Below are 27701 nucleotides of genomic sequence, written 5' to 3'. Positions count from 1 at the left end.
TTTAGACTCCAAGTCTATATTGTTCGAGGTAATAAATAACTTCAGACTTTATGATAGAGTCTACATTGTGAATGCCCTTATGGTGAGACGATGCCGAAAATGTCGTCCGGAGTTAGTTGCCCGGACACGACGTTGTTTCTGTTAGAAAAAAGGGATGGTACGCTGCCGGGACCCGGGGCGAGCGAGAGCACCCGCGTGCGTGTTGGTTTTTGGCAGGGCGGCGCGGGCGGATGCCGCATCTGTCTGTGGCTTGGCTGGGACTGGGTGGCGTGGAAACGCTTGCAGGCGCGCGGGGTGTTTCACGTTTGACCCTCCCGGCGCCCGGCTGTGGCGCCTGCCAGATTAGCCGCACCGCAGCGGTGGCGTCCACGTCAAAACCGAAGCGGGCGCAGGCAGACTCTGGCAGAGGCAGCTGAAGCGGCGGCAGCGTCAGAGGCGGGGGGAGGCTGGGGGGTGGGACACCGACACCTGCCGCGTTACGAGGGTGTGAGGTGGGGGAGAGAGAGAGAGAGAGAGAGAGAGAGAGAGGGGACTGGGAGAGATCCAGGGACTCTGGGGGCGCGCCGGCCTTAGAAGATCTGGCGGCTGCTGCTGCTGCTGCTGCCGCTGCCCAGAGGAGAAACAACGAGGATACCACCGCCACCGAGAGGGCGGCCAGGCCCAGGCGGGGAAGGAGGACGGAGGAGGAGGAGGAGCGGCGGGGAGATCTCTGGCTCTCTTCTCGCTCTTCCGTCCATGGAGCTGGGAGACGCCACCGCCGGCCAGGGAGCGCAAGGGGACGCCGCCTCCGGGGCCCTTGTCAGGTGAGCTGCCCTGTCCTGTCCTCCTCCGGGTTCTCCTTCTCGCGTCGCGGTTCTTCCTTGCTCGTGCCTGGCGCTCGTCGAGCATTGCTGCGCCGGCGCTTTGCCGCGGAATCGGTGCGTGCGTGCCTGCCGATGTGCTTCTGTTCTGTCCGGTGGGCTGGGTAGTGTTGACGAGTCTCCTGCTGCTGCTGCTGCTGACCTGGAGCTTGTCCATCCATCTCTCTGCTCTGCTCGTTTGGCGGCGGATTGGGTTGACCAAATCTTCCACGGCTAGGAGTAGTTCACGACACTATTTCATCCGATCTTCGTTTCCAAATATAGTTTTGTTTCTGTTAACTTCTAGCTTTCTCGGTGGAGAATTTTGTTAAGATAGACATCTCGGGGGCAGAATTACAGTTCAAAATTATTCGGGGGCCGTGTCTTAGTGCTGAATTATGCGAAAAGGCAGCGATGCTGTCCTTGGGTAGCGGATGTGGAAGTCTCTTGTGTTCCTGGCGGTGCAGGTCCATTTCTTCCTGGAGTGCCCTGGCAGCAGAAGAACTGTCTTGTGTGCACAGCATAACGACTGTCTCTTTCTTTTCAGCTTGGTTCGATTACTGCTGGCCCTTGGAGGAATCAACAGTGCTCGTTTACTTCTTTCCTTGAAGCGGATTAGATAGATGGCTTCTATATCTTATGATTTCCATTTGAATTGTTTCCACTCCGAGCCTTACGAAATGAAAATTGCCTTGTTGGGTCAGGAAGAAGAGGATGAGGAGGAAGAGCACTGGCCCTGACTCCATTGCCGAGACGATCAAGTGGTGGAAGGAGCAGAACCAGAAGCTCCAGGATGAGAGCGGTTCCAGGAAGGCGCCGGCCAAGGGTTCCAAGAAAGGGTGCATGACGGGCAAAGGAGGGCCTGAGAACGTCAACTGCGTGTACCGCGGTGTGAGGCAGCGGACGTGGGGCAAGTGGGTGGCGGAGATCCGCGAGCCCAACCGTGGCCGGAGGCTATGGCTGGGCTCCTTCCCTACTGCCGTGGAAGCTGCCCATGCATACGATGAGGCGGCAAAGGCCATGTATGGCCCCAAGGCACGTGTCAACTTCTCGGATAACTCTGCTGACGCCAACTCTGGCTGCACGTCGGCGCTTTCGTTGCTGGCATCTAGTGTACCGGTTGCCACGTTGCAACGGTCTGATGAGAAAGTGGAGACTGAGGTGGAATCTGTGGAGACTGAGGTCCATGAGGTGAAAACTGAAGGGAATGATGACTTGGGAAGTGTCCACGTTGCCTGCAAGACCGTGGACGTCATTCAATCTGAGAAGAGTGTGTTACACAAAGCAGGGGAAGTAAGTTATGATTACTTCAACGTTGAAGAGGTGGTTGAGATGATAATTATAGAATTGAATGCTGATAAAAAAATTGAAGCACATGAAGAATACCATGATGGAGATGACGGGTTTAGCCTTTTTGCATATTAGAAGCATGGTTATGGGGAGAAGTAGGAATAACTTCATTCTAGATGTTAGGAAAACGCTTCAACCTGAAGCGTTGTAGTCATTCGTGGTTTTCATCTTACTGAGACATAGCTTTATACTATGAGCCAACCGGTACAAGAAGTTGTCCTGTGTGTTGAGTTCCTGTACTATAGTAGGAAATGAGTCCGTGTTTAATGAGTTCTCTTGGTTGTTAATATTGCACATTTGCTCGGCTGAACTCAAGTTAGCTCAAGAAAAGGAATGGTAAGTACACCGAATAAGTTTTTAGGATTGCATTAAATTGCAAAGCTGGCATATGAGCAAGTCATTTCGTTGTAATGGTACATTCAGTTACAATAGAGTAATCATACTTTTTGTGCCTCATACATGCATGGATTTTTCAATGATTATATCTCATACTGCTATACAATCATTCAGAGTGAAGTGATTTATGGAAACTTAGTAAGGGGAAGCTGCAGGCATTCTCTAAATTCAAGCCACCTTGTTTCACTGTGGAAGGTCCTTTGTTTGTTAGGCCAGTATGTTAGCCAAATCCAGCCTCGGATTTCCCAGTTCATAGTCTTTCCTAGTGTTGCACCACAGATCTTCCACCAGACACTATCTCCATACTCATCACGTGCAAAAATGACACCCCCCTGCTTTGTGAACGGGCGGTATGCATTTGAGTACCTGTCACGGAACCAGGCCCTTGGTTGAAGCAGAGAAAGCTTTGAAGGTTTTGAAGAATAAACCTCCCTTCCATTGATACCATCATGAAGAAACCAGTTCAAGGTTGCAGTGTTGCCATGCACAGACTGCTCAAATTTCCAGGGCTTCATGGCCAGAGTAAGGCTTTCAGTGACTGATGCCTTCAGACCAAATGAGTTTGGGGGGTCAAAGGAACCCTCAAAGCCCTTCTCAATGCCAAATTCATGTGTGGGGTTGTCGTTGGACTTGCCGACAGAAACAGACAGCACATCAGATTGTTGCATAGGTGTGATTTGCAGCATGACACGGGATGGGAAGTGCTTCTCTTCAGAGCCATATCCTCGTTCTGCCATGAGGGTCTCAGAGACCAAAGAGTCCACATCACACCTGTGATAGATGCCAAAGTGAGTGCTGTCTTTTCCTTTTTATTTTGTTTTATTAGATAGTCCATGTATATGGACAAATGTTATTTTGTAATGAAGTTGCTTTCTACAGCTAATCATAGTCTGTGAAACAATGAACAATCATGAATTTCTAATGTTTTTTTTAAATAGCGTTGGTTTATAGATTGTACTAATGAATCTGTAGGCAGTTCTGGTGTACTCAAATGGTAGTTTTACTCTCTCTCTCTCTCTCTCTCTAAGATCCATATTCTTCCTAGTTAACAACATTTTATAAAAATAAAAATGATTCCTTACTCCATATCAATTTACTTTAGTGTAGAAATTGACTATATTTTGACATGTCTAGGATCTATTTGCTATCTAATGATTTAGCTTTGATGCCAACTTATGAGTATACACTTTACAGATTACCACTAAAATTTAACTATTCTTTGGCCTTTGTACTAAAAAATCAAGTTGTTATTGCTACCACCTCAGGAAAAAGAACGGAAACTTGATTCCTGAGTTCATGTAATAGAAAGAACTGGTTCTTATATATGTTAAAAAATAACTGACCTTATGTTGTCTACCTTCACCTCGACATCAATCCAGTTATCCCTTCTTGCTGTTCTATAAGCTAGCTGAATCACACATTCAACCTGCTGATAAATGAGTGAGAAGAGAAGACGCTCATCCTGTGTTGCTTCTGCAGGTTCCTCCATGCCCATGGCTATGACTGGGCAGTACAGCTGCACCTTCCAGAGCCCGCTTGCTGAAAGGGCATATGAGAACAGTGGCGAGTACACCCCAGAAGACTGGTTTGCGGATCTCAGCTCAACGATCCAATTAGTTACTGCGAGATTCATTGTCTGCATCCACTGGTCCTCAAGGTTTGCCCCAAGCATCTTTACAAGGTTCTTTGCGGCATCTCTGCACTTTGAACCAGTAAGCTGGGTTCTCAGTGAATCCAAGCATCCAGGACGGAGATCACGAGGAGCCTCGTAGATGCACACCAGGAAGGCCAGGGACAAGAAAACTATGTTGAACACGTCCTTGAAGTTGGCATGAGGCTGTGCCCCAGGGAACCGAAATGACAATTTCTTGTCTGGACAATACCTCATCACTGAGTTGACAATGTCGACGAACACCTGTATCATATCTTGTTCGTCTAGAGTTTGCTGTGTCTTTGTTTTCAGGTGGACTGGTTTTGACGTCCACAGGGAAACTGGCACACTGTAGTTTGCAAATATGGAGAAGGTAACATAGGAAGGCTGGGGGATGGAAGGGGTTTTCACAACCGAGAGGTTCATCGATGGCTGTGCTGATGCTGATGGTGTGGCGCAAATGCAAAGGGACATGGCGCTGGTGCGCCACTGGGTGAATGGGGGCAGGCTGGTGATCCAAGCCCAGGCATCAGGCACAAAGTTGGAGGCCATTGCTCTGGTGCTGGAAACTTATGCCGGTGGTTCGATGATCGATGGGTGGAATATGTAGATTTTATAGAGGACAAAGGCAATGTTTTGGGGATAGAATTCTGGTGGACGATGATTGAGTCCAGTAAGTCCCGGCAAAGTTTCGGGTAAAGCAGATTCTCGGTTTGAAGATGGGTGTCCGAGTTGAAGAATTTCTGCTGTCAATTGGACCTTGAGGAATCTCCCTTTTATACTTCCGTGCTGAGCCAAAGGTATATCGGTGCAACATATTTCTGCTCAAGTTGGTGCCTTGTGCTGCAGTGAAGAAAACAGTGATTTTAAATAAGAAAGCTGGTGAAAAGCGCGATGCTAATGGCATAAACTAGGGTCGATCCTGGATAATTGCTTGCAGTGAGGACGACACGAAGGGGTTGGTTCATTTGGTGTGTACGTCTGATGGAGTCCACTGTTGATTTATTTGGATTCTGCCGTTCTGGACGATGAATGGATGCTAGCCTTGTACGGGGACCTTGCGCTGTCGATTGGTAATCGGAAGAATCTTTCTCTTTGCTTTCGTGAGGTTTCATAATTTATCAACACTAGATGCTTATCGGTTGCCTAACGGCCCAATTAGTCCTCTAGTTCCATTTTCTTCCATACGTTATACCAGTATATACCGCAGCTAACATTTGGGAATGAGAGAAATCCCTTTTGTGCTAAGATAATCAGCCCTCCTCAGGCTAACGCAAAACTTACTGAGAAACACGCTACGCAATCGGGCATCTTTGGAAATAATGGCTGAACTGATCAAGGCTTAACTAACCCTGTGAAATCTCGCACAAGCAACAGGCCCACAGTCGCACAGCATCTTTGCTCCTACGATAGGCAGTTTGGCGGGCCAGGTACCTAGAGTTAGGACCATATTCCTTGCTTAGCAGCGTTGCACTGCGTTCACCAACACAAACACAATGCATAGCCCCAGAGTCCAGATTCCACCAACCGCCCTCACATAGTCTATATGCCACGAGGAGAAGAATACAGATGCTACCAGTTCACCGGCACAAGAGCAAACAGAGCGATTTCTTTGCAACAATCATATCCACCGGCTGCCAATCAGAGCTGCCAGAGCTAGCTAGATTGCTATTGCTATCATCAGCATTCAGCAATTACGGAGCAAGAAATAATGCTCAAGGTTCCCTCAAACAATTCAGTAGACTGCCTCATCACCTATACCATATCTAGTTTCTCAAAAGTGCAATGCAGCAGTCTGCCTGAACGTTTCACAACAGAACATGCTACTGTGGCCTTAACCATTTGGTGGCATTCTGTGATTGTCAATTCCCAAATGCACTACCAGAAAAATAGGTGGCTTTGTCTTATACTCCTTCCGTCCCCAAATAAAACAACTTTTAGAGTTGTCCTAAACCAAACTTTTGTAAGTTTGACCAATTTTATAGGAAAGAATATTAACTTCTATGACACTAAATGAGTACACTATGAAAAATATATTTCATGGTGTATCCAATAATTTTGTGTCAAAAATACTGGTCTATAAATTCAATCAAACTTGCAAAAGTTTGACTCAAGTCGACTCTAAAAGTTGATTTATCCACGGATGGAAGTAGTATAAGTTGGGGCGGAAGGAGGGTGCAAAATTTTTCTCAACCCAGTGACTGTTTTGGGAAGAAGGTATACTCTGACCAATGTGTAGAATCAGCAAGAGGGCAAAGGCTGCAAAACCATAACTCTGGTTCCAAAAAATTGGTAGGCTATGAGATCCGTGGTCCTGTCAAACGGTGATAGCGCAGGCAAAGGCCCTCCTCCCTATGGATCTGCAGCCAGAGATCAACCAGCCTTGGCTCTCATTGTAAACTTCAACCTGCGAAACAGCACCAGAAGAAATTCAAGAATCAAACAAGTCCAGGGAAAATAAATCATGGGAGAATAACCAACAGACTTACAGTCTCGATAGTTTCTCCAGCATCATTGACACCACCAATGAGGTACAGATTATCATCCACTGTCACCGCACATCCATATCCTCTTGCGATGCTGGATGAACTGCCTATCCTCCATGAATTGGCACGCGGATCAAATATCTCTACAGTGGAAATCTTGCTGTTTCCATCATACCCTCCCACAGCGAATCTGAAACATAAGCTATCCTGTTTAGTGTACACAACAATGAGGCAGATTATGGAAGTCTTGGGTTGCAAAGTGGTCATAGGATGGAGATGGAGAGAATGAGTCTCGGAACTCACAAGGATTCCCTCATGACAGCTACGGAGTGGGATCCTCTTCTTGCACTCATACTTGGAAGCAGAGTCCAGAACCCTTCCCTTGGGTCATATCTTTCTGCTGATCTGTGTATTACCATCATTTTGTCAATAGCAAAGTCAAAAGACATCTAAATCATAATTATAATACTGAAAGAATGGTCAAGGATCATACTGTAAGTACGTGTTGCCATCATAACCACCAGTTACATAGAGTGTACCACTTAATACGGCTGCAGCAGGTGCAAATCTCTGGAACAACATATATAACAAACAAAAGCAAGAATTGAGTTCTAAATCAAACCATCGTGGGTAAACTAGATAACACTGTTGGCCCTAGATCTCCTTGCACAGGTGAGCAGCTAGCTCACCAACACCCTCACACACACCCACAGCTAGAGGTAAAAGAAAGGGGTGACAACAGAGAACACACACACCACGAGCACAACACTGAAACTCTGAATGTGTGTTCAGCTGAACTGGTTTTCTCCTTGTATTGCCTAGTGAATATATGCACAAGTGTAGAGGTGAGCACACCAACTACAATGTCCTCTAGGGCTGAGATCAGCCTTACCAACTATGTATGGCTGAGGTAAGCCTCTACTACTAGTGGCCTATTGCCACTTCTAAGTGTACAGACTAGTACAAGGAGGCGATGGCCTATTGCCATACCTCTACAGAAGCTAGCAAGAGCTGACCGAAATGGTTCAAACTCTGCTGCAGCAAAAAGCTGGCAAGGGAGAGCAGCAGATTATCTCACAAACACAAAACAATTAAGTCATGGACACATGTAGATGATCCTTATCCTACAGACACAAAATACTAAATAGCGCCCAATTCTCTCCAGCAAATACGCTCACACATTGCAATTTGATGCATACCGCCTTCCACTCACAAATTAGTAAATGTTTTGGGGTTTTCTTAAGTCAACCATTTCAAGCTTTTGTCGCATGTTACTTTTTAAATGTTGAGTTTGGATATTTGAGAATGCTAATAGTAGATTTATCTCAAAATGTACTAGTTTCATAAAAATGAACCTCTTCTATATTTTACAAATGTTTCATAATAAGAAGTACTAGTCAAAGTTGTGTTTTGTAGACCATGTCAATGCCCAAATCATCACTTATTTGTAACTGGGCAGAGTAGTTTGATACAAACTGGAAAAATATTTGTGAAAATATGTACGATATATCATATATGTTATTAGTTCCAAAAAAAAACTAAATTAAACTAGAGATATGCAGAACTACTTCAATATAATATACACTCATCATCCCAATGCTTAAACAGCTATCCATATTCTAATGCAGTTGATAATTACTGATCTTACTATAAGAATGAACACTGCCTTGCCAATTTACGACAAGCAAACAATAATAAAATAACACTCCCTCTATACCTAAAAAAACTGACGTTTAGGACATGATTGTGGTAACCAAGAAGTAATTAATTAGGGGTTAGTTTTCCTTCTTTGCCACTAATAAATAGGGTTGCGGTTGCTCTCTATACAAGAAAGTTAACCATCTCAATTGGCTAGTGCGTGGCAAATTCAATGCTGCAACCCAGGTTCCAATCCCGGCGACCTCACTTTTTTTATTTCGCATCGTGGTGCAGCCAGGGACCAGCAGAGAGCGCACGAGGATTGGGTGCGGGCGTGCGGCCATGCGAGGATCGAGGCGCTGCGATTAATCTCTTGGCCAGGGACCACGCGAGAGCATGCAAGGACTGCCAGCATGGCAAGGGGTAAACAAGTCTAAGACCACCTCTAGATTAGTAGAACGTCAAGTTTTGTAAAAACTGCATAGGAGTCCAAAACGTCATGTTTTTTGGGTATGGAGGGAGTATATGACTACCTATTGCAAAAGCTTGCTTCTTGTGATCTGGAACTTTTAGCTATAGAGTTCAAACAATTTCTCCCTATAACATTTCCTTTTTAAATTTTGCTCCATTATATGGATCCTGAACCTTGTTAACCATAACACGAGAATAAAGAATGGACTAGTAGGGAAGCCATCAATAAGTCGTTCTAGCTTTGTCCTGAGTCAAGCTTCTGTAGTTTGACCAAGTTTGTTGAAAAATGCACAAACATCAACACCAAACTAGATTCATAAGGTACTCAATCCATCCCAAATTATAAAACATTTGACTTTTTTAACACCAAGTTTGACCATTCATCTTATTCAAAAATTTATGCAAAATATCACTTCTTTTGTCGTGGCTTGGTCTATTAGTAAAAGTTCTTCAAGAATGACTTAAATTTGAGTATGTTTGTGCAATTTTTTTAATAAGACGAGTGGTCAAACTTGGAGTCAAAAAAGTCAAACGTCTTATAATTTGGGATGGAGGGAGTACATCATAACATTATTTTGATAGTGTATTTGTATGATATTGTAGATGTTAGTATATTTTTCTATAAACTTGGTCAAAGTTAAACAAGTTTGACTTAGGACAAAGCTAGAATGACTTGAGTAGTTTAGAACATTCTACTCTACATCCAACAAACTAAATGTGATAGAAAGCGTGAGACTGTGAGACCATACCTTTTGCCGCATTGACACATTGTCTATCCATCTCCCAAGTGCTGGATCAAACATCTCAACTTCTGAGAAAACTGCAGACCCATCTCCACCACCAATAGCAAATATTTTATCATTCAATGTAGTTCCAGCAAGGCTTCCTTTTGCATGTTTCAAACGGGGGCATGTTATCCATTTATTACTGCCCATACTGTAGCATTCCACTTCAATAAAAGGAATGCATATAGTCAACAGCTTGGAACTTATATACTAAGTCAAAAGTCAAACACTTCATCATGTTAGAACATTTACCTTTGTGATACCATGAACTGCCATTCCCACCACCAAAAATATAGAGATGATCCTTCAATGCAGCTACTGCTGCATATGCACGGGCTGAGCTCATTGAACACAGAGGCACTACTCTGTCCGTCGTAGGGCAAAAGGAATCTAGTGATGACAGGCAAGTACTGCCCCTATAGCCACCTATTAGAAATATTGATGGTCCTTCCATATTATCATGTGGACTACCAAGGAGTGGGACCAAAGAGTTATAGTTTGATTGTAGTTTCTCATACTGGTATTCCAGTTCCTGAATTCTTCTTCCTGTGTCCTTCATCGATTCCCTCAGAAACAGTATTTCTTTATCTGACTCAAACTGGTAGATAGAAGAACCACAATTAGGACGGAAATTGCACTATACCATGCAATGATACCACATAACTCGGCATCAAGCACATCTACAGGGTACACATATCATATGCAATTCCATAATTCTATTGAGCATTTGAGCTAACTTCAAAATCCAAATAACCACAGATATGCTAATGCAGATCCAGAGCCAATGAGGAAAGTAAAATAATCTATTTATACTCTAATGGATAATAATGCTTTCATTTTTCCACCTAAACGGTCAAGAAGAGTAGTACCAGTTTTTTCTCCATTGCTTGGTTCCTCTTGGATAACTCTTTGACGATGTGAAGCAGCTACAGACAACAAGACATATCAGATAGGACTGCCATAGCAAAAATTACAAATCATACATTCAAAAGTAATTTCTGTGAAAGAGAAAGCAACAGAATGGAATAGCTTAAAGCACCTCAGCATTTCCACGAGATTGCCCTAATGATTTCAGGTCTTCAATACGTACATCACCCTTTGAGGTGGAATCAGATGGGTCTGTGGGGAGTGTGGCATCAAACTGTGGTTCTCGAGGCATTGGTTTATTTGAAGCAGAATCAACAGTGTCCTTGGAGGATTGAGCCTCCTGCTGTCGTAAAACAGACATCTCTTGTAGTTTCCGCCTAACAGCCACTATGCCATACTGTTCATCATGTTTTGGATTAATATGTGGGTGCTCATCATTGACAGATTCAGTTCCTTCCTTGGTGGTCGCAACATCATCTAATTCATCCCAGTTAGAAGACTGATCGTCAAGGTGGCTTGTTGATGTTCTACTCGTACTAGCATATTCACCATCTGGATCAACCAACTTGTAAGGGTCAATACAATGAGATTCAGAAGAAACATCAAATGGATTGAGATCCTTTATATAGGACTCAGGCTTCGCATGACCAGGATTAACATATGCTTCGACTGTTGGAGATTGCAGAGATCTGGAAGGATCCAATTTGTTTGGAACATCATGAACAGGGGCAGGCTTAAACAAAGATATCAAAGCTCTTGTTTGTTCATGGTCTAGCTCAAAGAAGAAGTGACGAGGTCTGTAATAATTGTCACGGATCACACTTTGGAATTGAGACTCTGGAACTGGAAAACAGTGAGTCTTCATAGAGATGAGGACCTTCAAAATACACAAGTCAGTAAGCTTATGAACCTCTGATCAGATTAACCATACATACATGGGTGAATGTACGGTGCTGCATAAATGGAAGGATTCTTATTTGATGATACCTGTGCAGGAAATTGTGTCTTTATTCTACCACCATCACTCCAAGCAAATTGATCAATGTTAAGCTTGCCAGCACATGCAGCCTCATAAATTCCATGCATTTTTCGGTCACTATAATTGAACAGAAATAGGGGCATGCCAGGTTTAACATTCTTCACATACGAGAAATGGCTTGAAGGCAAACCTATTGAACAAAATGCTGACGAGTATAAGTAAAAGCTAAGAACTGATGTGAGGATGACAGTTTATAGTTTTATGGGGGTGATGATTTAATTGCAGTAGTGGCGTTGCATTATAAGGAGGAAAAGGAATTGCTAGTTAAGAAAAAGGTGGAAAGGAATTTACTAACCAAACAGCTGTTTAGAGAGGCATTCATTCATCGTGTTGTGTTTGCAGCCAAAAATCACTCCTCCTAGCTCATCTTCCCGAAGATTACGGGCAGAAACAGAAAAGGCTCCATACCATTCATTGGTTTGATTTTGTGTCTGTGCACTTGGTGTTGCAGCGTAGAAAGTTTCAGTCTTCCTTCCAGCACCCATTCTTTGAAAATCATGAAAAAAACGTGCAAAATGGCAACATTAATATGCATACAGCATAAATGCAGGGGCAAGTTGGACAAACAAATCGTTACTGAGATAATTCACCATAGGTAGCAACACAGAGTAATATGGAGTAATAAATGTCTAAAGATATATTTGGAACCAGTAACACAACTAGGACCACCAAGTCACCAAGGACAAGCAAAGTGCAGATAAAAAGAGAAGTAATGTACAGAACATCTACTAACAGGAAAAGGGAAAAGAAAATCTAAAGAATCATGGACTCCCAGTTACTAGTTCATAGGTATGTTTGCTTCGTAGGAGTTGTTCCTCATCTCAAATGTTCATCAAACGTCCATTCTTTGATAAAACTTGAAAATTGAACAGGTATGGACATTATACATGCAGATGCAGGTAAACTAGGAGTACCAAATTCCATAATACATAATGAAACAAAATAAGTAACCACTCCATATAATGTGCAACTGGATCAACACCTGGAATAACAAAAATAATAGTAATTCATAGCAAAAAAATAACAACCCAGCTTTCTGTCATGCTGGTCATGAAAATAACTGCTCATACACATCTCATCATCAGGTGAGCCATCTAGCAAGTGTTAAATTCTGCACCTGGGCAGAACAGAAGTCAAAAGGCTACTCAAGTACTCCACAGCGTTCGCGAACCACACAGAAAAGTGGAATCATTTCCCAGTTTCAGTGAACCACGCACACATGCTTTGTTATATGCATTTAAATAATAATAATAATAATAATAATAATAATAATAATAATACAACAGTTCTGGCCTCCCAAACCCCCAGCTCCCCCAAATACCAAAATCCCAGCAATTTCAGGGTAGCCAAGCTGCACCAGAATTATAAGCGATTAACTGTTACAACAAATGCAGGTCTGAAAAAAAAATGGCAAAAATAATACACAAAATTCCGGCAATGTCCCCCTAACGAACTGCATTAAAAGCAGACCAGCGAAAATACACGCGGAAACCAACAAACGCCTCGCAGGAAGGCGTCGAATCGCAGCTCCGCTCTTACAAAGCCCGCAAATCCCAACCCCAACTGCCCAAAGTTCAGAACCACCTCAACCCGTTGCAACCCAAACCAGGCTCGCGCATTCGGCCCCAATCTCCCCCAAACCCTAGCCCCGGAACCACCCAAAACGGCGCCGCATCGCCCGCTGCGCACCCACAGGCAAGCGACCGCCAACCCGTGCCCGCATCCTCCCAGCCACAACCACAACCACAAAACCCGCCTAAAACCCCACCAAAACGTGGGCAAACCAGCACCAATCGCGCGCAGACCGAGGCGAGAGGCAGAGGGGAGGGATCTCTTACGTGCTTGGGCGCCGGGGAGCGGGGTTGATCGGGGGATGCTGCTAGAGCCACCGCTAGTTCGATCGCCTCGCCCGCGCACGGCAGCGACAGCGCCCCGGAGGTAGTAGTGCTCGTAATAGCAAGTACAAGTCTACAGTACTAGCAACCCTCGGCCGCTTGCGTGGGCTAGTGGGTAGAAATGGGTGTGTGCGTAGCACGTGCCAGACCACAAGTGCGGAGACGAGAAGCTCCCTCTGTTTTGGTTTGGGCTGCTCTGCCTCTGCGACGTCCCGTGGTGGATGGGCTCTTCCCAATTCAAAAGGCCGGTGGTGGATGGGCTCAGGCCCAGGAGCACATGTCAACCACTCAGGGGGTGTTTAAAATTTTTGGGTTTTGGCCTACAAAACATCATCCAAAATTTTTAGCAAAATAGTTACCATTTTGCATTCTAGATTTTGGCCTCAAGAGCTCAAAAAAGCCTAAAAGAGCAGCTTTATGTAATTTGGACCTTAAAAATTTTAGTATTTTGGATGAAACTAAACACACTTATGAAAAAAATTGGCATTTTGCATTTCATCATTCCAAAATATTTAGTATTTTATACTTTGCATTCCATCAGAACTAAACAACCCCCCCCCCAGTATGTATATGAGAGTGTTTGTAGTCTCAAAAAAAATATATGAGAGTGTTTGTATATGGTACAGAGTACTACAGCGTGCATGCCAAGTACTGATGCAGGTGTGCATACACAAAGGGGTGTTTACTTCCCCTTTGATCCCAAAAAATTCTATGTTTTTATCCATCATTTTGCATAATAGAACTGAACATTATAAAAATCTTTTGGCAAAAAGGCGACTATTTTTATTTTGGATTTTGACCTAATGAGGACAATAAATTCTGCATTTTGGATGAAACTAAACACAACCTTGAAAATTTTGATATTTTGCATTTTATTATTTCAAAATAGTTGGTATTTTGCATTTTACATTCTATGGGGAACTAAACATGCCTAAAATACATGGCCGTGCGTGAGAATCATGCATTGTTTGTACATGACCGTATAGCTCCAGTAAGTCACACTACAATTAATAATACAAACAACTGCAATTAATAATACAAACATCTGCTCACAAGCCTTTGTGTGCACATGACAAAATCTCATGTTACAATAATACACCTCCCTGATTGCGAGTAACCGCAAACATGCTACTTTATATCATCCTGAATGCATACATACATGAGTGCTTCTTGGACTTTTAAGATCGTCGTTTCCTGATGGGGATTCCACATCCCCAAACAACTGCAATTGCAAACCCGACACCAATTCCCACTCCAACAAAGAGAAACATTACAATGTCTACGGATTTCTTCTTGGACTGATGTGATGCCACATTTGTTGTCGTTGTGTTGACGCACTTTTTGGACAATGGAGGTCCGCACAAACCAATATTTCCTATAAATGAACTGTTGGAGAATGTTGAGAAATGGGGTGATTCTGGTATGCTTCCCACTAACTTGTTATTGGACAGGTCCAATGTTGTAAGCGAGTCCAATGATGCTAGCTCCAATGGGATCTCCCCAGAAAGCTCATTGGATGATAGATCCAAAGACTCCAAGAGTGTCAAATGGCCAAACTGAGATGGAATCGGTCCCGTGAATGAATTGTGTGACATGTTTAACACATCCAGCAAAACAAGTTCACCAAGAGATGCAGGGATGCTTCCATGGAAAGCATTATTTGAGACATCAAGGAATCCAAGGGTCCTCAATATCTTATCGAATTGGAGCTCTGACCCTTTGTATGTAAGTTCAATGGTAACTTGGTATACTTCGTTTTGATAAGCGCCATATTCCATCACCAACGTCTCATTACTAACTTTGACCATCATGCTCATTAATTTTGAAAACCATTCCTTGTTGAGCGTGCCTGAGAAGTTGTTGAAAGATATATCCAAAATTCGTATGCTTGGAAATTCACAAGTTATTTTGTTTTTGGTGCTAGATGGTGTCACCAATCCAAAGAACTTGTTGTGTTTTAGGATGACAACTTGAAGTCTAGGGAGTGTACTCATCCAGCATGGAAAAGAGCCAGTAATCTCATTACTTGCTATATCAAGGACCTCCAAACGTTGGCAAGCTGTTAGAGATCTAGGCAACTGCCCATCAATCATATTTTCACTTATGTCTAGAAAGTTAAGAGTACATATTTTGTTGAAGTTGTCAGGAATGTCTCCGTCAAGTTGATTTTCTTTGAGATTTAAAATTCTCAATCGATTGGCATCCTTCATTAGGCAAGAGGGAATTGAACCATTAAAGGTATTGTAAGAGAGGTCAAGGAATTCAAGACCCACACAAAAAGATGTTGGAATATTCCCTGAAAGGTTGTTTCTAGAGGCCTTGAAAACGTAAGATTTTCCAAGTTGAGCAGAAAAATTTTGTGGCATGGATGAAAACATGTTGCTAGAGTAGTCAAGCACTTGTCCAGAATATTGGGGTAGGGGTATTGGCCCCTCAAACATGTTAAAGCTGAGATCTAGAACTATTGAAAAAATAGGAAGAAAGGTGTTGTAGCCAACACTAGTAAAATTATTGTGTGAAAAATTTAGAAAGAAGAGGCCACCGTTTGGGCCGCAATTTGTCGACAATTTTTCCCATGCCCACCGGGGTATGGCCCCATGCATTCGGTTATTTGAGAGGTCAATCCCATTTATGCCATTTAGATGCTTTAGAATGCTAGGGAACTTAGTGATGCTACATGATGCCAATTTTAAGTACATTATGTTAGGGAAGGATACCATTGAATAATTATCTTGTCCCTCAAGTACAACTATATTGTTGTTTGACAGGTCTAATAGGGATAGGTTTGGTAGTCTCCAAAACGAGTTAAGTTCCACCGTCCCTGTGAAATTGTTTGAAGCAAGGACGAGTTCTTCTAATCCCGTCATATTTAAGATATGTGGAGGTATCATCCCTGAAGCTTTGCATAGCCTGATTGCTAATGTTTTTAGTTTGATCAAATGACTTATTGAAGAAGGTATTGGTCCATATAAACCACATCGAGAAAATTGAAGAACCTCCAAGGAAGTTAAATTTGTGATCCATGAGGGTATAGATCCTACTAGATCTGAACCTGATATCTTCAGTGTGTGCAAGGATTTGAGCTCGCCAATTGACGAGGGCAGATTTCCAGAAAACCCAGGTGCATCAAGATCTAGCCTCTTCAAAGACTGGACTTTGCCAATGGAACTTGGTATTGTACCAGAAAAGTTAGTCTCATGAACAAACAAATTCTGTAGACAACTATTAGCTGAGATATTTGGAAGGCTACCAGATATTTTGTAGTTATAGCGAAGATCAATAGTCACTAATTTCTTAAGTTCAAATATTTTAGGAGAAATCCAACCTTCAAGTTCAGTATTGCCCATAAGCTGGAGAACACTGAGGAAGGAATAGTTGGCAAAGAAATCCGGAACTAGACCAGTCAAATCATTAAACTGTAGGTCAATCACAGATAGTGAGTGCAAAGTAGAGAGTGTTCCACAGATTGGGCTTGATAGCCCACAAAAGGGCAACTTAAGGACACGAAGATTTGGAGTGTTCATGGATAGAGCATCACACCAGTCTGCCGACTGAGACAGGTCGACATAACCAAGATCAAGCTCCCTCAAACTACCGAGGTTTGCTAAGAAGGACGTAAAGTTTAGCATGGCTAGCTGCATAATGTCATCGCCCATCTTTGTGTTAATAGTATAGCCAACGCCAGGTATCTCCTGGAGTTCAAGAGAAACGGAGAGGTCGAGAGAAACCAAATTCGTGAGACGGCCTATGTTGTCAGGAACTTGGCCAGAAAAGTTGGCGTTGGAGAGGTTGAGGGTGGTAAGATTAGTCAATCGTTCAAACCCGACCGACGGGAGTTCCAGCGTATTGAAATTGTTCCAGCTTAGGTCGAGATACCTGAGAGAGGTTAGATCAAAGAGCGCAAGATCAATACCTGCGCTCTCCAAACCCCAATCCCCCAAGTCGAGCGAAGTCACGCGGCCGTCGGCGTCACCGCAGTGCACGCCCGCCCAGCCGCAGCAGTCCGTGCCGACCTTCCATGACTGGAACGCCGTCATGGAGTCGGCGGTGGCGGTAAACGACCGCTTGAGCCGAAGCAACGCCGTCTCCTGGTCGTGCAGGCATGGAACGACCTGCGCCACAGCAACAGCAGTGTGGTTGCTGGTGAACGCACCGGCCATGACTGCGACTGCGAGGTGGATTTGTAGCAGGAGCTGTAGTACTACTGCGGCCTGTGACCCGTGACGAGCCACGGGGACGGGGGTTGTGGTGGTGGTGTGCATATCGGCAGCTGCCTTTGGTTGGTGGTGGTGCATGCAAGTAAGCTTCTGCTTGTGACGTGGGGAGACAGTTAACGTGCCTTGCTTTATATAGAAATGGTGTGGCATTTTGGTTCGGATTTTGGCTGATAAATCATGATAGAAAGTATTTTTAGCTGATTTATTATGAGAGAAAAACATTGCTGAATGACTGACAAATTTGGCTGATAAGTTTAAACGAACAAGCCAACACAGTGAAATTTGATGACTTGACAAGTTAATTATAAAGAGAAAGAGAAAGTTTTATAGAGTTTAGTTAGGATGAAACCGATCGGCACATTTATCAACATAAAAGCTGATGTAACAGTCTTGATGATTATGCTATGAAACTCAGCTCCCCACTTAGGCTAGTCTGAGGGTATGTTCAATACACATGGCTAGTTATTAGTTAGGCTATGCTTATAAGCCATACTTTTTCAGCTAGCCAATAATGTTTCTCTCTTATGATAAATCAGTCAACAATATTTTCAGTCATCTCAGCTATGATTGGCTAGTTAGTTGGCTGACAATCTCAACTGTTAGTCCTCTTGTTTAGATGCACTAAAGCTAATTTGAGCTAAAATTAGCTAGCTAACAATTAGCTCACGATATCAAACATGCTATAAGGCCCTGTTTGGTTGAGCCATGAATTTTGAAAAAGTTGTTGTGAGCTATGGCTTATGGAAAAGCTGCTGTGAGCTAAGAGCTGTGGGAAAAGTTAAAAGTTATTTGGTTACAATAGCTGTGAAACTATAAGATGTGTAGAAATGTCTGTAATGCCCCAAAGGCCTAAGGGACTATTTATATGCAAATTGCTCATAAGTAAATATTGTACTCACTTATTTGTATGTAAATGACTATTTTAGAAAGGAAAAATAAATTTGTTCCAAGTTTTTTAGTATTCAAAGTGATATGGTTCATACAAATATAATATTAGCATTTTACAAAAGATAAGGGCTCATCCAATTATGGCATCCCTAACATAACTATCTCGCACTAAACAAAGCATCGACTATTCTACTATGAATGATATTCATGTCTCATCTTTTGGTGTCGTGTCATCCTCTTCTACCAAGTATTCATCATTAACATCACATCTTTCGAACTCCTTATCATGCAAATTGCTATCATGAATAAAATTATGCAATGCCAAACAAGCAAGAATGATGTGGTTTTTAGTACGAGTTGAGAAACTTGGTATGCCCTTCAAAATACGCCACTTCTCTTTCAGTACTCCAAAGTCTCGCTCAATAATATTTTGAAGAGATGAATAATTGAAATTAAACACCTCATACTTTTCTTGGTGGTCCAGAACGATTACCGAGCCATGTCTACCGAGCATACAGCTACATCGGACGTGCCATAATCATGGGCCATGAATGCCAATTAATTTGCTACGTTATCATGGGCCATGCATGCCAATTAATTTGCTTCTATCCCTCCCGCATGTACGTTTACTTTAAAAACACAGCTATGCGACCTTAAGAGCTGGTGCAATAATAAGTTTATAGCCAAACTAATGCTAATATAGAAGAGAGAAGATAAGAAAGAGATAATAAGACCAGTCTCAGTGGGAGTTTCACCATAATGTCATGCACATTTATTAGAACGCCATGTCAGCAAAACTGCACTTTTTGCATGAAACGAAGAGGAGAGAGAAGGAAGTAGTTTCACCATGGTGAAACTCCGCTGGCGTTGTTTCCCACGCGGTGAAACAGGATGAAATCCCCACTGAGGACTAAATCGTTTCACCATCTTGCATGTGATCCAATCATTTTGCAGTAATTAAATGCTTTGCTCAGCCTAGAAAACATCAAGGTGAAACTCATGCATTGTGGAAGTTGTTTCATTGTTCGTTTCATTGATGCTCTGTCAGCAGATTTGTTTTGGAAACAGTGCATTGAAACGGGCCATTGAGACTGGCCTAACTTAGCTCTCATGCAAGTACCAAATTGGACACGGATGCATAGGTAATGGTGGGCACAAATAGCAAGTGTTGTGAGGACGAATAGGAAAAGAGAAGGTGTTTTAGAGAAAAGTACGAGACAAATTACTGTATAACTTGGCTCTAATCACTTGGCTTATAGTCAAACACTTGGCTCTATTATTGACCTTGCTCTAATAGTAGTCACAAGCAAACGATCTTAAGTCTTGTGATTATGATATTAAGGGTTTGTTTAGATCTCAAAACTTTTAGCTATAAACTTTATATTCCAAATAAGTGTTTAAATGCTTTCTAATTTTGTTGTCTGTTACACGTAAGACAGATTTATCCTCATTTAGTGTTTGATTTGGTTCATTAATTGAACTCCATGCACATGATTGCTTTCTGCATGGCCGATTCATGCATTGCATGTTTTGCTTCCTGCATTGCCGAAGCATGCTGCATGTCCGTTTGAAAGAAAATATTTTATTCCAATACAAATTATTCTAAAAATATATAAAACAAGCAGTACATATCCTCAAACAAAAAAAATTACATGTCCTCAAACAAAAATAAAATTACATGTTCTGAATCAAAATTTAAATTATATGTCCTCAAACAAAAGAATTTACATGTCCTCGAGCATACACATTTGTTAAGATCTATTCAATAGGTCAAGTACAACGCTGCCACGAAATACATTCATCTGTGCACATTCTTCCCTACTAGGTGAGGCTGATTGGCCGAGGCTTCAGGAGGTACATAGTTCTCATCATGGTCACAACGATCAAATATCAAGTACTCCACTCATCATAATGAAGTTATATAGAGCAAAGCAAGCAACTATAATGTGGCTTTGCGTTGTAGGTGGATAACATGGGATATTTTCCAACATCCACCACTTCGTATTCAACACTCCAAAGGCCCTTTCTATGACATTTCTAAGTGAAAAAATTGCATAGTTGAATACCTCCTTTTTACCTTGCGGTTCTTTAGCGTTTTGAAACTCTAGAAGATGGTACTTTGTGCCCTTGTAAGGCACTAGATAACCGGGACGATTTGGGTAGCCCGAGTCCATCAGGTAATACTTCCCTACACCAGCAAGTACCTATAAGTGTCAAGTGGTACAATTAGAAAACAAAAAGGAAATAACAACTAGTTGTGTACTTGTAGGTGGATGAGGAAAGACATGGTTGTATTTTGTCATTGTATCATCAAACACTCTCATGTCATGTACAAAACTAGGTCATCCAACAAGGACAAATGTAAAGATCATGTCAAAGTCATATGAATCCATCACATTCTGAGTTGTCATGCCCTTGCGACACAAGTGTTAAACAAACTTATCATTTGGCACCACCACAGGAATATGAGTGTCATCTATTGCACCTTTGCAATCCTTGAAGAAGGGATAGAACCAACGATTTCTCAATCTGGGATGCAAATTTTTGAAACATGGGTCTCGAGGTTTAATGATGTCTTCGGCCAGCTTTAGCATACACTTCAAAACTTTGTAAAACATGTTGTGAATTGTGCCTAGTGATCTCTCAAATCTGTCCTCAGCTTGCCTACTGTCGACACTTCTAACACCACTTAAGCTAAGTTGTCATCCCTAGCATGGCGCCAGAAGTGTTGGTATAAAAACTACCCACTAATAAAATAAATATAGGATCTGCAAGCGTACAGATTAAATACCATTGCAACACTTATTTATACCAAGTATCATTATTTATATTTAGCTCAAGGGAAAGAACTAAGGACTTAAATAATGAGATAGACTTGTAAAACATGACTACTTACTAGTGATGGGTTGCATAGCCACATACTTGACAGGGGGTAAACCATGATAGATAAATAATATGAAGTATACAAGCTCAGGGAATAAATCACAAAGAGATTAGATATAGACTACTCATCTACTATTAATAGTAGGTAGACACTGATTAGTTCAAGAGATAGAAAATCCTAAGTAGTTCTAATTTACTAAGTCATTCATCTACTCTTTATTTATGTATAAGAAACATCAGGTTGTTTAAAACCCATCGAACCAGAGAATTTGGAGCATCGGTGGCTTCACGGGGTGCTGGCACGCGTCGATGCCTATTTTTGCAGGTTGTTTAAAACCCACTGGAGTTTGCTCGAACTAGAGAATTTGGAGCATCGGTGGCTTCACGGGGTGCTGGCCGCGTCGATGCCTATTTTTGCAGAAAAGCCCTCTAGGTTTTTGGAAAGTAACCCGCGATCCAGTCTGTCATCCCTGAGTAGTGCACACGTTGGAATATTTTTCGCATAAATTTTTATTGTAAATTTTATTCAAACATGAAGAAGAGAAAATTCGTGAGCTGCCTCAATTTTTTGTGTAACCCCCTGGAGATTTTGCAGAGAAACCCACACTCGACCGATCGGTCCAAACCCTAATCCCCTCCTCATTCCTCTCGTTTCTTCCAGGCGCCGATGTAGCTCACCACGCGCGCCTCCTAGCTCGCCGTCGTGCGCCTCCACCTCCTCCATGGACCACAGGTGTTCTTCTGCTAGGCTACTGCGGCCTTATCTCCTCTCCACCGCTCTCCCCTCCTGTCTCCTTCCCTCTTCTTCCTATTTACATCCCATCTATATCTCAGTTCTGGGAGTGAGGGAAGCAGCTCGGGTGGAGACCGCAAGCTCGAGCGCATAGGGAGCACGAACCTCCATGGATCCATGGGTTGGAGGTGCCATCAGCTCGCTACGATCCCAGCGCCCCCACTGTGGGGGTATAAACCCCTATACCCTCATGGGCCTATATGGGCCGCACCATCAGAGGTGGCTCGGCCCACAGGATGAAGACGTGCGGCGCACGACTGGTCGGCGTGCACCGCAAGGCTACAAGATTTTGTATCAAATAGGATACTTTACTTGTAACTCTGTCCCTTCACGATATATAAGGAGGGGCAGGGTCCCCTAGAGGACAGATCATACATACGATTCTCTCAACACAAATCAATACAACCAGACGCAGGACGTAGGTATTACGCCAACTCGGCGGCCGAACCTGGATAAAAAGCTTGTCCGTGTCCTGCGTCACCATCGAGTTCGTAGTTTGCGCACCGTCTACCGATAAACTACTACCGTGGGTATACCCCAAGGTAGACTGCCGACCAGCTTTCGTCGACAGTGGCGCGCCAGGTAGGGGGTGTGCGTGCAACTTTCCCGACGAACGAGATGGTCATTATCCCCGACTTTGTGGCCATGGCGGGCGACTTCACGTTCACCGTCAGCTTCAACAGCTTCACCGCCACGACCACGGAGGAGGTGTAGATCCGATCTGCGCCAATCACTTCTTCATCGACGTCGGCGGCGGCTTCAACCACGTTGGCTACGACTCCAACTACTCCAGCAACGTCTCCGACCACGCCGACAACGCGTCACCCGCTTCTCTGCTACAAAGGGAGGTAGATCGACGACACCGACCTGCTCAGGCTATCGACCAAGTTGTGTGGCCTACTTGCTCTAACCACGAGTCGCAATAATAATCGCCGCGAAGAACGGCGCTACGACAGCCGTGACCACCATCACGACAACAAGTCAAGCAACTCTCCCGACCAGACTTTCGTCCAAAGATAAGTACAATTCTAATATTTTATTTATTTTTGGCATAATATTTTTAAGATTATTATTCTTCAAAACAACTTTTTTAGCCGACTAGTTTTTTCTCCTACACGAGCTTTCCAGAGCCGGTACTGTCTCCGACTCCTCCCTACACGTGCACGAGATCCGCCCTCTGCGTTCCGGGTGGTCGGCAGTAGCTCTTTGACGTGGCTGACAATCCTACGCGTGCCTAGGTTCCGCACCTCATGCTGATTGTTGGCTAGACCAGAGCTGGTACAAGCTCTAGGATGAATTAACTACTCGTGCTAATTTTATAACAAAAAATCTAAAACTTATCTTAGTACTGATTTTTTATCTAAAGGTTATTTATACATCATGTACTACCAATTCTTTATATTTACTTTTTAGGAGTTTGGCCCAGTCGACAAGCTACGCTTGGAGACTCGTCGACTATTCCCTACGCTGTGCCCGGGGACTGCTCCGACCACCGAGCACGTTTACGTTTCCAACCACGCTCGGGGACTTGTCGACTACTCTCTATGCTGTGCTCGAAGACTGTGCCGACCACCGAGCACGTTTACGTTCCCAACCACGCTCAGGGACTTGTCCACCGGTCCCTACGCCGTGCTCGGGGACTGTGCCGACCACCGAGCACTATACGCTCGGGGACTGTTCGACCAGCTCACCAATTTGAGAGTTTTGGGACTGTACCGACCACCGAGCACTATACGCTCGGGGACTGGTCGACCAGCCCACCAATTTGAGAATTCGGGGACTGTACCGACCACCGAGCGTTATATGCTCGGGGACTGGTCGATTAGTCTATTCAATTGCAGACGGACTGGTAAATTCAATTTTTTAGACCTTGCTACAAGGCTCATACTTCGCCTTCCAGCAAGCTCGGGGACTACATCGGTACGATGCATCTGGCGATGCATCTCAGTTTCAGAATTTCTTTGAGGACTTTTCTTTTGACCCTGGCACCACGTGCCTACGTCACCTACTACCAGGCTCGGGGACTAAGTGGGCACACTTCACCTTGCGGTGAATATGCTTGCTTTTTGAAAGACTATACTTTTCAGAAAAGTAAAGTGGGCACACTTCACCAGGAAAGAAATCTTTTTTGATTAAGAGCACCATGTATTCTTCGAACAACCTGCTTCTTCGATGTCAATGTTGATCAACTGTCTTTTGAGTTGGTCAAAATACCGTTGCAACTGTTTGGGCGACTTTCCTGCTTATTGAAGACGTCAAGCCTCACTGATCGAAGAAGCTCAAGACGGCGTGTTACATCACAATACATGGTGCTCGGAGACTAGCTGCGGGGGTATAAACCCCTATACCTTCATGGGCCTATATGGGCCGCACCATCAGAGGTGGCTCGGCCCACAGGATGAAGACGTGCGGCGCACGACTGGTCGGCGTGCACCGCAAGGCTACAAGATTTTGTACCAAATAGGATACTTTACTTGTAACTCTGTCCCTTCACGATATATAAGGAGGGGCAGGGGTCCCCTAGAGGACAGATCATACATACGATTCTCTCAACACAAATCAATACAACCAGACGCAGGACGTAGGTATTACGCCAACTCGGCGGCCGAACCTGGATAAAAAGCTTGTCCGTGTCCTGCGTCACCATCGAGTTCGTAGTTTGCGCACCGTCTACCGATAAACTACTACCGTGAATATACCCCAAGATAGACTGCCGACCAGCTTTCGTCGACACCCACAAGTAGGTAGTTGGAGTCTCCACTCGCGATGAGAACTCGTGACTTGTTTTTCTTCAGATCTGACTCGGACCTCCTCCTTCAAATCTGACGCGGTGGGGACCTTTGACCTCGAGTGGTGCACAGGCCGCCGAATCCATGGGCACGAGAGCGGACCGGATCCATTAGCAGGCAGGCAACCTTGTTACGCGGGCTCACCGACATCCTTCTTGTCTTCGTCGGCTGGATCCATCAGATACGCCAGAGGTGAAATGCTCTCACGTTGCCTCCTCGTTTCCAAATCAACTGCTATAGCTGGGTCAATTCATTACTTAAATATATTGCGAATTAACTGCTGCAAGTTGCAGATTAGAAATGACTACTGCAAGTTATAGATTAGAAATGACCGCTGCAGGTCCCAAATGCCCGATTCTAAAGCTTGCAGCAAGCGCCTGTATCTAAAGGTCCTGGAGGATTTATATTCTGATCTGATTTACTTGCAAACAAGTATATGCATCCAACTAGGATTTTTGTTGTACTGAGATTGTCCCTCTGAAATGAAGATCGTCATGCCTGTGCTCTGCCCTTGTTTACAGTTTTGTTCTAACATTTCTTTATGACTTTAGAGCAGTTGGCCTTTCAGTTTGTAAAACTATAGTGTGGTGTTAGTAATTTACTCTGTTGTATATCCTGTCCATCTACCTGTGTTTCTATTTTCTAGCTAGCTATTTGATATATAATTATATACTAGATTAGCTCCTGCTTATGTTTCAGTCTCTGTAATCGGCAGTGTGAATTCTTGCTTATGTTTCAGTCTCTGTAAAGCTTGCAACAAATGCCTGTGTCTAAAGGTCCTGGAGGATTTATATTTTGATCTGATTTACTTTCAAACAAGTGTATGCAACCATCTTAGATTTTTGTTTACAAAATTATCGAGTCCTTTGCTGGCTGCCCATGTCATGTAACTTGTGAAATGGTTGGTTTTGCATGGCGTGCATTGCGCTTCTGCAGCACGCTAGGATGGGATGTTTCTTTCAGGACATACTTCATTATCTTAAAGAAAGCAATGTTCTCTTCCACAGCTCGTGGCTCCTGAGATCAAAGCGCATACAGCGGCTGTGCCGATAACAGATCGAGCCATGTTGGCCGTGGAACATGCCACATCGAACTGCTACTGCTACCCTCCTTTGCTTTCATTGGGAGCTAGCTTATTGTGTTTAAGGCACTAATTTTGTGTGCTTGGGGAATGAGGACCCTAGGTGGAGGTGTCCATGGCTAGGTCGCTGGATACCATGATGTGTGAATTTCCATCGAATTCAGTCAAAACACTTCTGAGTTATGCGACCATATTTGTGTTCTTTGATAAATTTCACAAGATTTCATAACTACACAATTACTTCTCATAGGCATAGGTTTCATAACTACACAAATACTAATCACAGGCATGTTTAGTTGAGCAATAGATTAACATAACGCGACTACAAATGTTCTTTTGTTCAGATTATGTTGAAATAATAATTTAGGCTGTAGTTCTAATCCCCTAATAAGTAGAATGTAGTTTGTGTTTATAGGGCACCTAGCAGGCAAGCTTATGTGATCTAATTTAAACAGGTGTACCCAGTTTCTGTGATAAGTGGAGAGATGTAAGTGTCTGCTCCATAGAAACCATTTCCTCTTGTACGACACCTGTGGTTGCTTCTCAAGGGATACAAGTAGGTAAGCAGCTTTGTTTAATATCTTTATACCCATGATGCCTAGAGATAACTTGCTGTTATTTTGTTTAGTGACATAACTAATTATTGCATTTATCATATCCATAGTTGTATGGGATGCTCCTGCTGAAATGAAGATCATGCCTATAGCCCAGTTACCCCATTGTCGTGGTCAGTAAGTAGTGCTTGCTTTTTGGAATCTTGAAACTCTGCTGAGGAATCACATTTTGTAGATTGAATTTATTCAACACTATTTTGAAGTGTAATTGGCTTCTTTCTATCCCTGCAGATTTCAATATGACTATTTACCAGTGTGCTAATGTTAAGATCTAATCCAATTTTTGCAAGGCAAAGCTTAGTATATTAACCATTTTCTGATTTTTTTTTTGTCTTCTTTAGTTGCGTTGTTCGCTACCCATTGAATATTTACTTATTTTTCTTTACTACCAAGATGCATAAGCAGACCGTGTACTCTAGGTGCAAGATCATCAATATTTGTTTACTTAGTGAATAATGCTTTTAAGAAAGTACTTAATCATCAAAAGAGGCCACATCAACCAAATAACAGATTAATTGCTTTTAGTTATTATCCAGATATATGCTAGCCAATTATTTTATTGCCCCATCATAATCTATGAACGTCATATGTTATGCCCTTTTTTATTTACAGAGTAGTCCATGATACCTAATCACCAAAAGAGGAAGGCTACATTGCTTTTGCCCCAACTGGTTGCATATAGCTATTTATGTGCTCAACTCGTGATCGGCTCTGATGTTCAGCGTCAAGGGAACTTGCCACCATGATGATTGGCTGTCTTTTGCAAACCTCATGTCTGCGAGCCGTGTAGTTTGCCGTTCTATGGTACGAGCTAAGATGTTCGATAGTCATTAATTCTTGATTGTTGTGTATGGTTCAGTAGTACCATAAATATAATGAAGGGTTGTGTAATTTATAGCTGAACATAACCATGGGAGCTACAGTGGACATACAAATTATGCTATATGTCGATGCTTCATAATTTTGTGTCATGTTTCTATTGGTATAATATGATATATGTTTCATAATGTATATGTATG

General features: G+C 43.1%; 5 protein-coding genes across 6 annotated transcripts; 2 read left to right on the top strand and 3 right to left on the bottom strand.

Annotated features, from left to right (window-relative positions):
- On the top strand, positions 238-3507 carry LOC8075101 (dehydration-responsive element-binding protein 2A). 2 transcript variants are annotated; one of them, XM_002457244.2, is made up of 2 exons: positions 238-803; positions 1544-3507. In XM_002457244.2, the coding sequence occupies exons 1-2, from the start codon at positions 736-738 to the stop codon at positions 2262-2264; spliced, it is 789 nt and encodes a 262-aa protein (XP_002457289.1). In that variant the 5' UTR covers positions 238-735; the 3' UTR covers positions 2265-3507. The 2 variants fall into 2 exon arrangements, with proteins under 2 accessions (XP_002457289.1, XP_021311681.1); XM_021456006.1 differs by having other exon boundaries at positions 244-803; positions 1387-2647.
- Positions 2711-5677, bottom strand: LOC8075100. Its single transcript, XM_002455095.2, has 2 exons — positions 3929-5677; positions 2711-3356 (listed from the first exon to the last, which is right to left on the bottom strand). Exons 1-2 carry the CDS (start codon positions 4786-4788, stop codon positions 2711-2713), a joined length of 1506 nt encoding a protein of 501 aa, XP_002455140.1. The 5' UTR covers positions 4789-5677.
- Positions 5828-13497, bottom strand: LOC8075099. The gene is made up of 11 exons (XM_021456005.1): positions 13361-13497; positions 11818-12008; positions 11471-11652; positions 10656-11360; positions 10486-10542; positions 9869-10214; positions 9581-9780; positions 7216-7292; positions 7026-7127; positions 6726-6912; positions 5828-6643 (listed from the first exon to the last, which is right to left on the bottom strand). Exons 2-11 carry the CDS (start codon positions 12005-12007, stop codon positions 6554-6556), a joined length of 2136 nt encoding a protein of 711 aa, XP_021311680.1. The 5' UTR covers position 12008; positions 13361-13497; the 3' UTR covers positions 5828-6553.
- On the bottom strand, positions 14400-17577 carry LOC8056572 (receptor-like protein 12). Its single transcript, XM_002455093.2, has one exon. The coding sequence runs from the start codon at positions 17575-17577 to the stop codon at positions 14596-14598; it is 2982 nt and encodes a 993-aa protein (XP_002455138.1). The 3' UTR covers positions 14400-14595.
- Positions 22308-27677, top strand: LOC110433597. The gene is made up of 5 exons (XM_021456067.1): positions 22308-22368; positions 24994-25179; positions 26524-26628; positions 26733-26795; positions 27295-27677. The coding sequence occupies exons 1-5, from the start codon at positions 22308-22310 to the stop codon at positions 27297-27299; spliced, it is 420 nt and encodes a 139-aa protein (XP_021311742.1). The 3' UTR covers positions 27300-27677.

The sequence above is a fragment of the Sorghum bicolor genome, chromosome 3, assembly GCF_000003195.3.
Source record: "Sorghum bicolor cultivar BTx623 chromosome 3, Sorghum_bicolor_NCBIv3, whole genome shotgun sequence".
Lineage (NCBI taxonomy): Eukaryota > Viridiplantae > Streptophyta > Magnoliopsida > Poales > Poaceae > Sorghum > Sorghum bicolor.
This window is presented reverse-complemented; position numbering and strand designations above follow the sequence as displayed.

Bases quoted from the DNA above. Each gene is read 5' to 3' on its own strand.
- LOC8075101 (XM_002457244.2), top strand. From the start codon at position 736: ATGGAGCTGGGAGACGCCACCGCCGGCCAGGGAGCGCAAGGGGACGCC. The intron at 804-1,543 runs GTGAGCTGCCCT...TTGTTGGGTCAG, and splicing joins GCCTCCGGGGCCCTTGTCAG to GAAGAAGAGGATGAGGAGGA.
- LOC8075100 (XM_002455095.2), bottom strand. From the start codon at position 4,788: ATGGCCTCCAACTTTGTGCCTGATGCCTGGGCTTGGATCACCAGCCTG. The intron at 3,357-3,928 runs GTCAGTTATTTT...CATCTATCACAG, and splicing joins GTGAAGGTAGACAACATAAG to GTGTGATGTGGACTCTTTGG.
- LOC8075099 (XM_021456005.1), bottom strand. From the start codon at position 12,007: ATGGGTGCTGGAAGGAAGACTGAAACTTTCTACGCTGCAACACCAAGT. The intron at 10,543-10,655 runs GTGCTTTAAGCT...TGTTGTCTGTAG, and splicing joins AATCTCGTGGAAATGCTGAG to CTGCTTCACATCGTCAAAGA. The intron at 10,215-10,485 runs GTACTACTCTTC...TCTATCTACCAG, and splicing joins AAGCAATGGAGAAAAAACTG to TTTGAGTCAGATAAAGAAAT.
- LOC8056572 (XM_002455093.2), bottom strand. From the start codon at position 17,577: ATGGCCGGTGCGTTCACCAGCAACCACACTGCTGTTGCTGTGGCGCAG.
- LOC110433597 (XM_021456067.1), top strand. From the start codon at position 22,308: ATGGATCCATGGGTTGGAGGTGCCATCAGCTCGCTACGATCCCAGCGC. The intron at 22,369-24,993 runs GTATAAACCCCT...GTTTTTCTTCAG, and splicing joins CCAGCGCCCCCACTGTGGGG to ATCTGACTCGGACCTCCTCC. The intron at 25,180-26,523 runs GTGAAATGCTCT...TAATTTAAACAG, and splicing joins ATCCATCAGATACGCCAGAG to GTGTACCCAGTTTCTGTGAT.